Here is a 16905-nt window from a genome sequence, read left to right as displayed (position 1 = left end):
AGCTCCATACCATGGTACTTGTATGTATAGTATTTTACTTTTCTCTCCCTGTGAGACAATACCAAACGTTTGAGAAGTAGCATACGGATAAAAAGCACCGGATTCTGGAAGTAGACTGCCTGGCTCCGAATTCTGGCTCTGCCACTTCAGAGGTATGTGATCTTCCGAAAATTAACCTCCCTGACATAACTTTCCTTAGTTGCCCCGTGTGTAAAGCTGGGATGACATTAACAGTGCCTCCCTCTCCTAGGGTTGTTACCAGGATGAAACGGATCTGCACATCCCATCACCTGGGGTTCTTTAAAGACTCCAAAACCCAGGCCACAGGCAGACCAAAATCTTTAGGGAGAGGCAGAGGCATCAGTACCTACGAAGCTACTACCCTATGTGGTTCTAATTTGTGTACAAGTTTAGAAGCGGAGTGTTAAACGGCTTAGGGCGCTGGGGATCGATCCTTCCGGGGAATCACTGCGCCCCTGGTTCCACACACGTCAGAACCACCCTCCCACCCTCACCCCATCCCGCCCTAATTCTCTGGATACCGTCCTCCCTGCGTTCCTTTGCTTTCTGGGATCAGAAGGCCCCGCGAGGGCTCGCTGGGACTTGTAGTTTCTGCGACTCTCCGGTCTCGTTCTCGCCTCCCATTGGCTTTCGAAGACGCTCCTCCCCGAAGCTCGGCCAATCGCCGCGGCGCAGCCAACCCTCAAAGCAAGGAGCTAGGACCCTGCTCAGCAATCTCTGCAGGGAGGACGCCGGCAGCTCACTTCTTTGAGGCTGCGCACCGCGAGGAGTTCCCACGGTCCCGCAGCAGGTAATCAATATCCCTGGCAGGGGACTGGGGCCCGGCCCAACGCCCCAGACCAGGGTCGCCCATCGGCCGCAGATCTTGGCTTCATGTCTGGGATTTTCAGTTTCCCCGGCCTTTTTTTTTTTTTTTTTGAGTAAATCCATTTCTCATCGGGAGAAAGGGAGTTTTCGGCAAAGGATGACTTCCGATGAGCTCTCTCAGCCTTGCATCCCGTGGGGTTGGTGAGTTGGGGCTCCTTTTGTTGAGCGAGCTCTGGCTGGAAGCCCAGGCTCCTCCAAGAGCAGAGAGAAACAGGCGCGAGCTGAGAGCACATTTGCTAAGGTCCTATAGCCAGGGAATGCCAGGAGGGGGTCTCTTGTGTACTGTCTTAACAATCTAGAAACAACTCAGGTTGTTGAGGTTTGTAATGCTGAGGTTTCATCTGTTTCCAGTTAGTTCTTGGTAGCCTAAGGGGGAAGGGGTTATGTTAACCACAACAGCAAATATACCCAAAGGTATAAAAACATCCCTTCTGAGAAATCATAAAAGCTCCACTTCTCACAGGTTTGAGCTGGTGGGAGTTAACAGGATGATTCACATGAACCATGGAAGTGAAAGTTAGCAGGATTTGATCCCCTACTTCTATTAGAGTTGAGGTTTTACCCACGTGGTATTCAGTGCCAAGAATCTAGGGGCTGGGAGAAAGAAATTTTGTGAAAATAAATGTTCATGGTTTGAGACTTGCCCTGTGGTATGTAGTGAGTGGCATGGCCCAGCTGTCTTTGCTCCAGACAGTAATGTCTTTACTGCATTAGTTCGCAAACATTGGTTGAGCCTTACTAAGTTTTTTAAGCAGGGATTATTTCATAAAGGGGAGAGGCAGTTTATCGTGAACCATTCCAGTGTTCCAGGGGCAGCATCTAACCCTGCTTGTGGGAAGACGTAAGACTTTGCAGAGAAGGGAATAATTGAATGGAGTTTGAGGGATGGGCAGGAGCTAGCGCGATGAAAGAGAAGAGCCTTTCGCCTGGAAAATAGCATGATGAAGGCAGGAAAAGAGCACTGATTTTGGACCCGGAGTCCTGAGCCTGGTTGGAGCAAGGGATTTCATGTGGATAGTGGAAAACAGAGGCGCATCTTGCAAGCTTATAAGAGACTTGGATTTTGCCCTGAAAGCCCTAGAAACCGAATTTAGTAGATGTGTATCTTTGTTGTTGCTATTGTTTAGTTGCTAAGTTGTGTTGGACTCTTTTGTGACCCCATGGCCTGTAGCCAGGCTCCTCTGTCCATGGGATTTCCCAAGGGAGAATACTGGAGTGGGTTGCCATTTCCTTCTCCAGGGGATCTTTCCAACCCAGGGGAAGAACTCGAGTCTCCTGCATTGGCGGGCAGGTTCATTACCAGTTAGCCACGAGGGAAGCCCAGTGTGTATCTTAGATACTCTCTAATGTGGAAAAGTGTTGGAAAGAGGCCACACCAGGGAGCTCATTGCAGTAATTCCCAGGGGAATTGCTGAGGATTTTAAAGACAATTGCATTTGAATGAGAGGAGAGATGAGTAAAAGGTTGTGAACTCTTAAGTAAGTGAACACCATACCTAGTATTGTTCATTAAAAATATATTGAGGTGAATGCTGTCTCTTGAATTTTCCACCTATGACTATCTTTTTTAAGGAAATGACCAGCCTTTTTTTTTTTTTTCTTTCTTTAAACCACAGACATTGCTTTAGGCCAAAATTTGAGTCCCATTTTATGAAGAGGAAATCATCACAAATGTTAAGGATATTGAAATCTGGATGATTAGACATATGACTCAAATTATCTTGTAATCCAGGAGATAGAGATCAAACCCATAATTCAGTTCAGTTCAGTTCAGTCGCTCAGTCGTGTCTGACTCTTTTCGACCCCATGAGTTGCAGCACGCCAGGCATCCCTGTCCATCACCAACTCCTGGAGTTCACTCAGATTCACGTTCATCGAGTCAGTGATGCCATCCAGCCATCTCATCCTCTGTCGTCCCCTTCTCCTCCTGCCCCTAATCCCTCCCAGCATCAGAGTCTTTTCCAATGAGTCAACTCATAATTAGATCACTTTATATCTATCAGAGTAGAAATTATGAACTTTGTTACTCTCAAGAGTATCAATTGTTTGAAAGATATCAGATATTTGGAAGTATATCTTAGGATAGTACTGCTGCTGCTAAGTCGCTTCAGTCGTGTCCGACTCTGTGCGACCCCAGAGACGGCAGCCCACCAGGCTGCCCCGTCCCTGGGATTCTCCAGGCAAGAACACTGGAGTGGGTTGCCATTTCCTTCTCCAATGCATGAAAGTGAAAAGTCAAAGTGAAGTTGCTCAGTCGTGTCCAACTCTTAGCAACCCCATGGACTGCAGCCTTCCAGGCTCCTCCAACCATGGGATTTTCAAGGCAAGAGTACTGGAGTGGGGTGCCATTGCCTTCTCCATAGGACAGTACAGCTGCTAGCAAAATAGGTATATCTTAAGACTCAGTGGTTCTACTCCTAAAGTACCAGAGAGACATTTGCTTACAAGGCAATGAGTATAAGAATGCTTTTGCAACATTTTAATAGTTAAAAAAAAAAAAAGGTAACAACCTACATGTTTGTTAGTAGGAGAATTTTTATAAAGTGGATATATGTATTTTAAAGTATAATAAATTGATTGGAATGAAATAATTTACAATAGTGGTTACCTTGTGGTATGCGGAGAATGGGACAGGACAATGGGGGACTGTTTTATCTGTAATGTTTTATTTGTTTATGGGGAAAGAGGGTTAACAGATTTACAAAATATTAACAGTTGATCTGTATAACGGTAACAGGTATTTTATATTATATTTGTACATTTCTGTAGTTTAACGTGTATCCTTCAATTTCTTAAAATATAAGTTGTAACAAAATTAAAATTAAGAATTTACATCTAGTTATAAAAGTCATGCTCATTCATTTGGGGAAAGACTACAAACTATTATTAATCCTAGATTTCAAAAAATAGTAATTTGGGAGAAACTTAAAGAAATTCAAATGCCAAATAAGCAGTGAAAATAAAAATGTAGAAAAACCATTAACCAAAAATCAAATTCTTCTAGACATTAGTAAATTAAAAAAATCTTTCTTGACTATGTGTATTTTGAAATATGTTACAGCTGCTTGTACATTTTGAAATGTTAAAAGATAATTTTTTAAAAGTGAAGGGGGCGACAGAGGATGAGCTGGTTGGATGGCTTCCCTGACTCAGTGGACAAGAGTTTGAGCAAACTCTGGGAGGTAGTGAAGGACAGGGAAGCCTGGCAAGCTGCAGTCCAGGGGGTTGCAGAGTCGGACGTGACTTAGTGACTGAACAACAACATCACTCTGTATATATTACTGTCAGTTGAAAGGAGATTCCAAGTACAAAGTACATTTGTAGATTAGAAATACTGAAATGTGCAATGGGCAACCTGGCTTCTTTCTTTCAAAGGGGGAGTCACTTGCACCTCCACTTAATAGAATGCATTTGCATGTTTTTAGACAATAATTATTTTCATTTCTAGTATCTACAGTTTACAGAGTTGTGGGGGAAAAAGTTCCATAGAATCATTGCAGGTAGATTCTTTACCAACTGAGCCACCAGGGAAGTCCTCCATAGCATCAGAATTAGGTAACTTTGAAGGACATGCTCTAATCTAGAATGTGCTTTGCTACTGAATCATAAATGTTCCCTATGAAAAAACATTGATTCTCTCACTTGGACAAAATCCATTTTTTTTTTTTTTTTGAGATTTGAGATCAGACTACTTGGATTTTCTTTTCTCTCTCTCTCTCTCTCTCTTTTTTTTTTTTTTTTCCATTTTACTCTTGAAACAGAAAATCAAAGGATATGGGAACTGAATAGGCCCTTAATAATTTAGTTCTATCATCCCATTTGACAGATGAACAATTAAGGTGAGGCAGGGTCTCCCTGGACTTAGGAACTTAGTCCAGTAGTAACTTAGTAACTGTCCTGTATTAAAGAGAAATTTCACCTGACATTTGTTAAAAATGACAAGACGGGGGACTTCCTTGGTGGTCTAGTAGTTAGGACTTTGTCCTTCCAGTGCATGGGGCACAGGTTTGATCGCTGGTTGGAGAACTAAAATCCCACGTGCCATGTAATGTAACCATTTTTTTTTTTTTTTTAATGACAAGATGGATTTTATTCTAGCTGTTGTATTAGAGGAGAAAGACTTCCGTATAGAACTGAGCTCCACTCCAAATACATCAAGGACAACTGAGATTTATTGCCAGTAGGCAGAGTGGGAGGGTCAATGGCTGAAAAATTGCTAAGAGGAGCTTGATTAGAGGCCAAAGATGGGAGATCCTTGCAGGATTCTTGCTAAACCTGGGCTCAGTGGGCCAAAGTCTTGTCGGGAGGAGGGCTCAGAGGAACTTGACTTTAGTTCGGTAAAAGAGGGCTCCTTGTCTCCTGTCCTTGTCTCTTTTGCATGTTATCAGCCAGGGACCACTTGCATGATGATTTTGTTGTACGCCCACAAAGAACAGAGGGCACGATCTTAAAACCTGTAGGTTTGGAAGTCTCTTTACAGATGTCATTGTCTGCCCAGCTGCTTTGCTTGGCTTTAATGGTTCGCTGTCTCTAACCCAGAGCAAGTAGCAAGTACAGGGCTGATGTGGGAGGTCACGGGGGTGGTTAAGGTCTGGGCTTTGGTGTCAGACTTGGATTTGAATTTGATCCTGCTATTTAGATGGTCCTCTAACTGTAGCCTTGTTACTTCTATTGCTGCTGACAGTTGATCTAGTGTGTGCACTCGGGTCTGTCCCAAACCTCCCCTATTGGATCTGACCCCACTTGATGGTACTGCCTGAAGTGGAGTCCTTCAGTTGAATCAGTGACTTCATGTAGCCCTGTAACATGAGAGGGTCGCTGGACCAGTGGGAGCATCGAGGACTTGGCATTGGAGGCTGGTGACATTCATTTGTAAAGGCTTATCCATTGACAAACCACTTTGTGTGGTTCAAGTTCTCTTTTGATGGGCTCTTGTCCAACCAGTTTGTGTGGTTCAAATTCTCCTTTGATGGGCTCTTCTTCTAAGACCTTTTTATAACCAATTACCCATAAGTGTCTTAAAGTAGTGGGGTGATGAAGAGCAGGCATGTTGGGTATCCTGCTGCTGGAGGAAACTTGGAGGCCCCAGAGTGTGGGGTGTAGCCCTCCCACCTATGGTTACAGGGCCTCTGAGATACTCACAAAAACAATGCTTTTTTGGTGTGACAAGCGAGGTGGTGTAATAGAAGAAGCAATCTTTGGAAGCAGATCAGTGTGTCACCCGGCAGTACCACTTTCCACCAAGTTTCTCTACCTCTGCTAGTCTGTCTCAGCTGAAGCGGGTAATGAGCCTGCTCACAGGCTGTTGTGAGGATGGGAAAGTGTCTTGCACACTCCATGGTTCATAGATACCGACCCATATCCCGCCCTCCCTCCCTGTGCGGCATAGCAACAACAGAACACTCTTGGGGACTTTCCTGTCTCCCCTGGTTAGAGCAACAGCTCCCTGGGTCATTTTCTCCCTGCAAATGGTTAGCAGACTAAACACATACCCCTGAGCATCCTCTCAGAGGCCTTCCCACTCTCGGCACTTTTAAGAACTACCTTTTTCTTTTAAAGTTGTCACTGTATCCCATTATAAGGATGTATTATATTTGATTTAGGGCTTCCATGGTGGCTCAGATGGTAAAGAGTCTGCCTGCAATGCAGGAGACCCAGGTTCGACTCCTAGATTGGGACGATCCCCTGGAGAAGGGAACAGCAACCCGCTCCAGTATTCTTGCCTGAAAAATCCCATGGACGGAGGAGCCTGGTGGGCTACAGTCCATGGGGTCGCAAAGGGTTGGACATGACTGAACTGCTAACACACACACACACGCACACACATAATTGATTTGCTAAATAGTACCCTATTTGATAAAAGCCCCTGATGTTGGAAAAGACTGAAGGCAAAAGGAGAAGGGGGTGGCAGAGGATGAGATGGTTAGATAGGATTATCAACTCAGTAGACATGAATTTGCACAAACTCTGGGAGATAGTGGAGGACAGAGGATCCTGGTATGCTACAGTCCATGGGGTTGCAAAGAGATGGACATGACTTAGCGACTGGACAACAACAGACAACCCCCGTAAATGACCATTTATGTTGCCTCTGGGGTTTTCCTGCTACAAATGGGTGAGCTCCTTCACCTTCTTAAAATCTTCCCGTTTTGAAAAAACGATACTCGACACTCCCACCAGGACTTCCTCTTCTGCTTTTATTTCTTCCCCAGCTCTCATGACCACCGCACAACCTGTCTCTTCCTGCTAGAATGTTAGCTCTGTGAAGGGTTTCGCCAGTTTGGCTCCCTGTTCAGTCTCTGTGAGCACCTGGTGGGTGTTCAGGCCCTGTGTGTTGGACGGATGAGTAGACAGGAAGAAGTAGAAGACGGCGCCCGTGTGACTGGGGCCGTGGAGCGCCATGGGCAAGAAATAGCGGTCTTCCTGGGCCAGTTTGGCAGGGATCATTTACTTTTTTTTTTTTGGCTGCGCTGGGTCTTCATTGAGGTGCTTATCTAGTTGCAGCCTGTGGACTAAGTTACCCTGCAGCGTATGGGATCCTCGTTCCCCAACCGGGGATCACATCTGCGTCCCTTGCATTGGAAGGCAGGTTCTTAACCACTGAGCCATCAGGGAGGTCCCAGAGATCCTTGTTTACTTTTTATTCATGAACTTTTCACTCTGCTGAAACAAGAATCATAGATATGCCTCAAGATGATTTGTGACTTTGTTTTCCTGCTCTCGACTTGTCAAGAATAGCGCTGACCAGGAAATTGCTATCTGAAACGTGCTGTTTTGAGACGTGTTCATTGCTAAGGGTGATGGAAGGATTGTATTACTTCACGTCTTTCCTTCGCCCCTGGCCCCATACTGTTCCCACGGTATTAATGTACGTGTTTTTTAAGTGGCATTTCCCAATCGGTGTCACATGGTGAGGCTTGTAACTTGGTGTTGTATTCAAGGAACCACAACTCTGTGTTAATAATTAAAAAAAAAGACAAGAATATCGCCAAATGTTAACTCTGAAAATGTCCCCTGTGTATGAATAAGAGTAACTTGCTAGTGTTTTAGAAGAATGAAAAGTAAACTGGAATTTGTAAAAATACCCTGGTGGTGTTGTTTGCTTGCGGATTTAGGCAGTTGAGCTGGTGGCGTCTATTCTGTTGCTCAGGCAGCTCAACCATTCAACTCTAGTATATTTTATTTAAATATGAAAGGGGGAATTCCCTGGCAGGCCAATGACTAAAACTCTGAGCCTCCACTTCTGGGGGGCACAGGTTTGACCCCTGGTCAGGGGAACTAAGATCCCACATGCCATGAGGCACAACAGAAAAAAGAAAAGAAAAGAGAAGACAGAAAAGAAGAAGTCAGGCACTAGAGCCTCCGGACAGATCAGCCTCTTCAGGACTGAGTCACGTGATAGAGACTCAGAAAGCATGGTATGCAAACCAGGGAGCCTATTTTATGATTGTTGATGAAAGATAATAAAAACCCCAGACTGTACCTGTCCTGTGGGCTGAGAATACATTCTGGCTCCTGAGGGCGGGCCACAGAGACCACCTGTTTCAGTTTCATTGGAATGTAGCCGTGTTCACTGGTTTCTGTACCGTCTTTGGCTGCTTTGTGATGCAGTGGGAGAACTGAAGAGTTGTAATGGGGATGACTTGACCTGCAGAGCTGAAAATACCTACTTTCCAGCCCTTTACAGAGACTTTGCTGACCCCTGCCCCAAGAGAAGGCTTCCTGGGAGGCTTGCCTGCAGCCAGGAGGCTGCTGGTTGCATGACCTCCAGTATCACTGGCTCACCTTCCCCTCCAGTGTGGGGGCCACTGCAGAACTCTGGGGGTGGGAGCTGGACAGTCTCTTGCCTGACCTCACTGCTGCTGATTCATACCTTTGTATCACTTCCCCTTTTATTATCCCTCGGTGAGCCCTGGGCAGGTCAAGTGGACATGAGAAAACATCCTCTCATACACACGGACGTATTAATAGACCAGCGGGTTCCGGGGCTGGGTGGCCTGGGAAGTCCACTGCCCTCATCTGTGACTCATCTTGACCATTTCAAGGCAATCTTGAATCAAATCTGGGGCACATCATTGTAGTTGCCCATGCATCCATGACTTTGTAGTGGAGCTGAAGAAACCTGGATCTAGCACCAACTCAGATTCTATCTTGTTATCTGGCCATGCTGTGTACCACGCAGGATCCTAGTTCCCTGACAGAGACTGAGCCCCTGCCGCCTGCATGGGAAGCTCATAATCTCAACCACTGGACTGCCAGGGAAGTCCTCCCGCCTCAGATTCTTAAGTCTTACATGTGAAAAATTGAGTTCCTGGGAGAAGTCTTGCGGGGATAGAGTAGTACGGTTTCTTGACTAGGAAGCTGAGCTTCTGGGCAGAGCTGACTAGAGTGTAGTCCTGGACATCACCCAGAGCTTGTCAGAAATGCAGAGTCTCAGGCCCTGCCCATGCCTACTGAGTCAGACTCTGCCTTCTAACAAGCCCCCCAGGCGATCTGGGCGTATAGTTGGAGAAGTGCTGGCCCAAAGTGCCTTTACTTTTTAAAACTTGTACCAGACTCAGGGCTTCCTGTTTTTTCACTTGGAAGGAAATCCCATCATTTTGAGGTTTAGCACAGTCTTAGGCACAGATGCTGAGGATGATTTCCTAGACTTTGAGGTGTTTCATGCCTTAGCTGGCTCTGCAGTCCTTGAGGACAGAGGCTTCGTCCTGTCCCTACTGCGTTCCCAGCCCCCAGCACTTTTTCTGGCAGGGTCAGAGCTCAGGAGACTCTGACTGAGTAGGTGAATGAATGAGTGAATACATTAATGAGTGAGTAAATGAGCACTGTTTTGTCAAAAAGCATCAGAGGCAGAGGTTAGCCTTGCAACTGTTCTGTTCCGAGTTCCTACGTCTCAACGACTGTTTTTCCTCTTATCTCAGAATGGCAGGCCTGGCTTCTGCCATAGGAAGGCTTTTTTAAAAATAACATAGTCAGAACACAGGGCATTAAAATAGCATACTTGTCTGAGTAATTTCAGGGTGGCCAGGACTCGGCCTTAGTTCTGCCTTTTGTGCTTTAAAACTCTCTTTAAAGTTTTGGCCGTGAAGTGTAAGATTGGGCGTGTAGTTCATTAAGAATAAAGTCTTGAGATGCAGAACCATGTAGCAGAAAGGGTGGGCCAGGAATTCAGAAGGCGTGGGTTCTGGGCTGTGGCCAGTGCTGACTGTCTGTGAATATTGGGTAAGTCACTTCTCTCTTGTTTCAACCTCCCCACCCAGTGAAACAAGGATTAAAATGTTTGCCCAGCCTCTTGTACGGAATAATGTAAATGGGTTGTAAGCAGTATACAAAGACATTCATTTGGGCTGCCAGTGTTAGACGATAGCTTACCCAGATAGCTCACACACATAAATTGCCAGTGTTAGACGATAGCTTACCCAGATAGCTCACACACATAAATTGCCCCTCAGTATTTACATCAAGTGTATGTTGAATTTTTACAAGCTTTGTTGTATAAGTAATATATATTATTTGTAGTAAAGAGAGACAAAAAGAAAGATCATTCTTAATTCTACCCATCTACCACCCAAGAGTAACTACTGTTAGATTTTGTCTGCCTTCCACATTTTGCTATGCACACATTCTATGTCTGTTCTTTTCTTAAAACAGTTCATAGTATGTGGTAGATATTTTTCCGACACAGTGAAGTTTGTCAGTGAATTTTTTTTCCGTATTCCAAGTTGTGACAAAAGCTTTAAAAAGTTGCCCCTAGAGCTTCCTCGATATTCTTGGGTTTATTCTCCTAAGTTCAGCCCGTAGTGAAGGGGAGGCGCTGTGGGCAGCCCTCTGCTCCACTCCAGGGAAGTGGCAGCAGCGAGGAGAATGAAATTCTGCTCTGACATCAGTTTTATCCTCGGCGTGTTCTGTCTGGTGACCAAATAATCTTATCTTTTTGACCCATCTTCTGTGGTCTTGTCTTAGGGGCCAGTAGCGTTCTTCTGTTTTTGTCATTCTTTTTTCGCTTGACTCTGCCTTTGTCTTCCTAGATTTCTGCAGCGGAACTCCCGGGGGCAGGATGATTTGGGAAGTCACCGTGTTGCTCAGCTTGGTCCTGGGAACTGGTGCTGCTCCCCTGGAGGACCCTGAGGACGGAGGCAAGCACTGGGTGGTGATCGTCGCAGGATCAAACGGCTGGTATAATTACAGGCACCAGGTAAGAAAGTGACTCACCTCTTCCCGTATGACACTGGCAGTCTGTTAACAACCCTGGACATTGTTATTAGAAGAGACTTTTTATTTATTGTTTTTTGGTTTGGTTTTGCTTTGGGATGGAGTAGAAGCTACCAAGATTTTATTTATTTTAAACTTTTAATTTTGTATTGGGGTATAGCTGATTAACAGTATTGTGATAATTTCAGGTGAACACCAAAGGGACTCAGCCATACATGCACATGTATCCATTGTCCCCTAAACCCCCCTCCCATCCAGGCTGCCATGTGACATTGAGCAGATATCCCTGTGCTATACAGTAGGTCCTTGTTGGGTATCCATTTTAAATGTGGCCATGTGTACATGTCCATCCCAAACTCTCTAACTATCCCTTCCCCCCAGCAACTGTAAGTAGAACGGATGTTCCTCTTAGGTTGGCAAAAATTAGGGTGTTGATGAGGATGTGGAGAGCAGAACACACACCCCACCCCCAGCCCCGCCCCATTGCTGAGTGGATTATAAAGTGGTACAGTCATTTTGGAAACCATTTTGGCTGTTCCTCAGAATGGCCCGTATGTTGTCACCTCAGTCTAATGCAGGGATTCTCAGCCTTGGCACTGTTGACGCTTGGGTCCATCCAGGTAATTCTTAACTGTTGGGGGCTGTCCTACGCATGTAAGATGTTTAGCAGCATCCCTACCTCTGCCCTCTAGGTACCAGGAGCATCACCCAGCTACTGTAACAACCAAAATTGTCTCCAGACTTTGCCACATGTCCTTAGTTGAGACCTACTGGTCTAGCGCCTTCATTTTAGTAAATAAAGAAACTGAGACTTGAAGACCGGAGGTGGCTCGCGTGAGGCCGCATAGGTGCAGACAGGACTCTGGAAGCAGCGTCACAAGTCTGCTTGCCCTCCACACCCCTGCCCTGCTGCTCTGCCTTCACCCTTTCCTCCTCTTCTTTCCTGGCACTCTCAGCAAACCAGCCTGGCAGAAATTAGAGAGGAAAGAATCTACATTTGGCAGCCTCCAGGTGCAAATGTAAAATGGTGTAGCTGCTTTGGAGAACAGTCTGGCAGTTCCTCAAAGGTTAAACACAGAGTTACCGTATGACCCAGCAATTCCACTCTTAGGTATATATTCAGAAAAAAAAAGAATATGTACGTCCCCCCAAAAAAACTTGTACTCAAATGATTATAGCAGTTTTATTCATATTAGCCTAAAAGTAAGAACAATCCAAGTGTCCAGTAAATGGATAAACAAAAAGTATTGTCTGTCCACACAAGGTGTTATTATTTGGCCATAAAAGAGAACAAAGGACGGATACATGGCTTCAATAGGGCTGAACCTTAAAAACATTATCCTAAGTGAGAGAAGCCAGTCACAAAGGACCACAGGATTCCTTTTATAGATGGAAGTCTAGCGGAGGAAGCTCTAAAAACAGAATGTAGATTCGTTAGTTGACCAGGTCTAGGCAGAGGAGCGGACAGAGAATGACTGTTACTGGGTATGGAGTCTCTTTTAGGGTTGATGAAAAGGTTCTGGAATTAGAGAATGGTGGTGGTTGCGTGACTTGGTGAACATACTAGAAACGAGTGACTTGTATATTTAAAAGGTTGACTTGTGTGATGTGAATTATATACCTTCATAACATTGTTATTAAAAAAGTCATTGAATCTTTCAGTTCTCAGAGACGAGATGCACAGGCAGTCATAAGTAAACGCATTTGACCCCCACTGTGGGGTTATGTGCCGTCGGTCCAGTTCTTTTTCCCGATTTATGTTTACTTTCTGTTTCAACTGGTCACCTTTGAAGTGCTCAGTCACCAAGTGTGGCCAGTGGCTGCCAGATTAGACCTGGCATCTGTGCTTGTGACGGCTTAACAGGGCTGCCTCGTGAGTGTTTCGCTCCCAGGATATCAGTTTCATGATCTGTTAAAGAGGGGTTGGTTTAGGTGAACTCCCTACCAGCTCTATAATTTGATGATTATTGAATGACTTAGTTCTTGAATGCTTTTTATATGCTAGCTGAATAGGAAACTTGGCTTGATTAAAAAGTTATTTTCATTGGCAGTATACCTTTTTAATACTTCACCCAGACCTGACCCTGGCTTCCCTGGTGGCTCAGATGGTAAAGAATCCGCCTGTAATGCGGGAGACCCAGGTTCGATCTCTGGGTTGGGAAGATCCTCTGGAGGAGGGCATGGCAACCCACTCCAGTATTCTTGCCTAGAGAATCCCACGGGCAGACGAGCCTGGCGGGCTACAGTCCATGGGGTCACAAAGAGTCGGACACGACTGAGCAACTAAGCACAGCACACACACAGACCTGACCCAGTGAAAGAGGACTAATCCGAGTATTAACTACCCAGCTCAGTTTTCTCCTCTGCCTCTCACCACGAGTCAGAAAGATGGGGTATTAAATACGGGTCACTGATAGCAGACTGGCTGCTTCATCAGACACCCTGGTTTTTATATAACGAACTTTAAAAACCCTGTATTGGTTAAACATTATTCAGTGTAGGTATCTGATTACCCTTTGCTCCCAGGAAATTTTTTTAAAGTCTTGCTAGTTTCCCTGGGTAAACTACTTCATATCAAAATGGAATGAAGCAAGTAAAGCAAAAAGAAGTGGGCACAGACTGGAATTTCTGTCCCTAAAGAAGGGCGGATGCTGGTGCTAAAGATGGGCAGAGGAAGCGTGGCTGCTGAATCATGGTTGGCCTCGGTTCATATCCCTGCTGGCCAAGTTCTCTCCTTGGCCAACTGCTGACACTTGCTGTCTTGACTTTAGAGACTGAGCGTTAAAAGAGCGTTTGAGGTATAGCCAGTTAACACCCCAATACAAAATAAAAAATTAAAAGTGTGAGGGGAAACAAAGAGCATTTGAAAGAACTTTTCCCATGGAACCTACACAGACTTTTTCTTTTCTGCAGAGACTTTTTTTTTAATTTATTTTATTTTTTAACTTTACAATATTGTATTGGTTTTGCCATATATCAACATGAATCTGCCACAGGTATACACGTGTTCCCCATCCTGAACCCTCCACCCACCTCCCTCCCCGTACCATCCCTCTGGGTCGTCCCAGTGCACCAGCCCCAAGCATCCAGTATCATGCATCAAACCTGGACTGGCGACTCGTTTCATATATGATATTATACGGTTTACGTTTTCCTTGAGTGAACATAGCACTTGTTATCACAAATTTGTTTAGGGAAGATTAGTATACTGGGCACAGTTAGATTGTTGCAGAGCGTTCTTATATGCTTTATGATGGTTATTTAACCTGTGTTGGTTACATTGAATTGGATTTCTCTGTTTTCCATTTGGGGCTGGGATGAATGGATGACAGTGAGGGAATTGATGGGTCTGGGCTGATGCTAGTGGGATATGTTGCATCTTGAGTATGGGCTTGGAAGGTCTTGGAGGACAAATTCCTGCAGTGGTGGAGGCAGGAGCCAGACTCCAATGCATGGATGACAGGAAGATGTCCCTTGGTGCAAACCACACAAAGGATGTTATTTACTGGCTAATTTTCCGACAGGCTTGTGATGGGGAGAAAGAAGAACATAGGTCACCAGGGGAGGAATGGGACTAGAGGAAGGTTTCTTTCAGTACAGAGATCTCAGTGCATCGAGAAGGAAAATTAAGTGGATTGAAGGTGAAGTTCACCATTGTACAAGGCATTAGGAGGATGTTGGGATATGGGGGGGGGGGGGGGTGTTGGGAGGAGAGGAGATGTGAGCCAGGAGTCACTGGGAGAAAGGGGCTTGAGGGGAGCTTTGAGGTCACTGCTGGGCAGTGGGGCTCTGAAGGAGAAGGTCTGACATGTTGGCAACAGAAGAGGTGAGGAGCTGGGAGAATGCTGACGTCCCCTCCCCTCTGCTGGTCTCGAGCTGGGGGCTGTGGTGGAGAGGAAGGGAGTGCCACCTTTTCCTGGGAAGGCTTCAGGAGCCTCCTTATGAGCATCCATGGGGCCAAGAGGAGGCAGAGAGGGAGAGGGAAAAGTCCAGAACTTGTACATGTTGAAGTTGGGAGGAAAGAATAGGCTGATGGAGGGTCTAGTGGCAGTCATTACACTTGTGAATGACCACCTTTCACTTTATATATTTAAGGGTGTGTGTAATTACCACTTTTTAGAAACAGCTTTATTGAAGAGGTATGTTTCCATGCCATACAATTCACCTATCTCATAGTACAGTGATTTTTAGTAAATTCAGATAGTTGTGCAAGTGTTACCACAGTTCAGTTTTAGGACATACCCATCATTCTAGAAAGTTCCCCCGTGCCTGTACTCATCCCAGCCTCCTGCACCCAAGGATTTGCCATTTGCCTTTATTGTCTTGCCCTCTCCAAAAACTTCATAAATGGAATCATACAATGTGGAGGTTTTGGTGTCTGGCTTCTTTCACTTGGCATAATGTTTTTATAGTTAATCCATCTTGTTACAAAGTATCACTTTTATATTTTAAGAAAAGAAACAGATGGAGAGCAGAGCTGAGCAGGACTGAATTAGGGGAATGCAGTTAGCCCAGGAGGGCTGTCTTTGTACAAGCCAGATGCTGGGCCGGGCGGTCGGGACTGTCAGTTGTGGACTTGCATAGACCCCCAGGTGTAATTCCTGTTCTTCCCGAATCTGGTGTGTTAGTTTGAACAAATGATGTAATCTCACTCCAAACCTCTTGATTCTCCTCTGGAAAATCTGAGGTGGTGGTGGGCTTAGTGAGTGAAAGTTGCTCAGTCCATGGAATTCTCCAGGCCAGAGTACTGGAGTGAGTAGTTGTTCCCTTCTCCAGGGGATCTTCCCAACCCAGGGGTCGAACTCAGGTTTCCCATGTTGCAGGCAGATTCTTTACCAGCTGAGCTAGCTGGGAAACCCAAGAACACTGGAATGGGTAGCCTGTCCCTTTTCCAGTGAATCTTCCTGACCCAGGAATTGAACTGGGGTCTTCTGCATTGCAGGCGGATTCTTTACCAGCTGAGCTAGCAGCCCCCTCACCCTTGCCCAATGCCCAGACTCAGGGCTTAGCCTCAGCAGTGCTCAGAGCATGTGCCAAGAAGGGGTACTATACATATTCTCTCAATGAGCAGCCCATGTACTCTTGCCAGCCCCTGCCTGGCTTGAAGGTGGGCCCCTTGGCAGTGACGCCAAGTATTTCAAGAACAAGTCCTTTGCCTTTGCCCCAGGTCAGCTTAGTTAACCTGGGTTGCCCAGGTTGCCCTTAGTTAGCTTACAGTTAGCCTGAAGTGGGGCGGCATGATCAGTGACTGGACAGTGACCTCCACCAGGAAATCATGGGATGTGTCAGTAATCCCATCTCCCTACGCTGAGAGTTGAGTCAGCAGTCTCTGTTCAGTGGCCCAGAGGGCTCTGCCCTCAATATCAAGTCTTGCTCAACACCTTCCTCTCACATGGCATTTCTGTTTTTAAGGGAAAAAATGCACAGAGATAAGACATGCTCCAGGAAAGTCATTCAAGTAACCTTTAGCACTGTCTCCAAGTCACTTGACTTGGCTTAACCTTACATTTATTTCTTTTGGGTGTTAGTGAGTGCTTGACTCGGACCGAAAGCCCCTTTGAATTGAGTAGGTTGGGAGGAAACCAAGTAATTCCAAGGACCCAAGAGAGGATCACTGCTTGGCTTTGAGACCTCTGTGTGGGAGGCAGAGCATGAGGCATGGTGGGGGAAGCCCTGAGCCCTTCCTGAGCCTGTCCCCATCTGTGAAATGGACATAAAAGAGTCTGCCTGTCAAGACGGTGGTGAGGAGCCCAGGAATGTAGGGGAGCACTACCAGGATAGGCTGAATGTATTTTCTAAAATATAT

At 45.6% G+C, this 16905-nt stretch overlaps 1 protein-coding gene across 2 annotated transcripts in view; it reads left to right on the top strand.

Moving 5' to 3' along the window:
* Positions 1 to 676: 676 nt before the first annotated feature.
* LGMN (legumain) overlaps positions 677 to 16905 on the top strand; it is a 35957-nt gene continuing 19728 nt past the window's right edge. The window contains exons 1-2 of one of the 2 annotated variants that reach the window (XM_070775579.1): positions 677 to 811; positions 10916 to 11082. In XM_070775579.1, the coding sequence (XP_070631680.1) occupies positions 10945 to 11082 (138 nt within the window). In that variant the 5' untranslated portion in view covers positions 677 to 811; positions 10916 to 10944. Of the gene's footprint in view, positions 812 to 9923; positions 10110 to 10915; positions 11083 to 16905 lie in introns of those variants that run through there. The other variant, XM_070775580.1, reaches the window with a different exon arrangement.

This window comes from Bos indicus, chromosome 21 (genome assembly GCF_029378745.1).
Source record: "Bos indicus isolate NIAB-ARS_2022 breed Sahiwal x Tharparkar chromosome 21, NIAB-ARS_B.indTharparkar_mat_pri_1.0, whole genome shotgun sequence".
Lineage (NCBI taxonomy): Eukaryota > Metazoa > Chordata > Mammalia > Artiodactyla > Bovidae > Bos > Bos indicus.
This window is presented reverse-complemented; position numbering and strand designations above follow the sequence as displayed.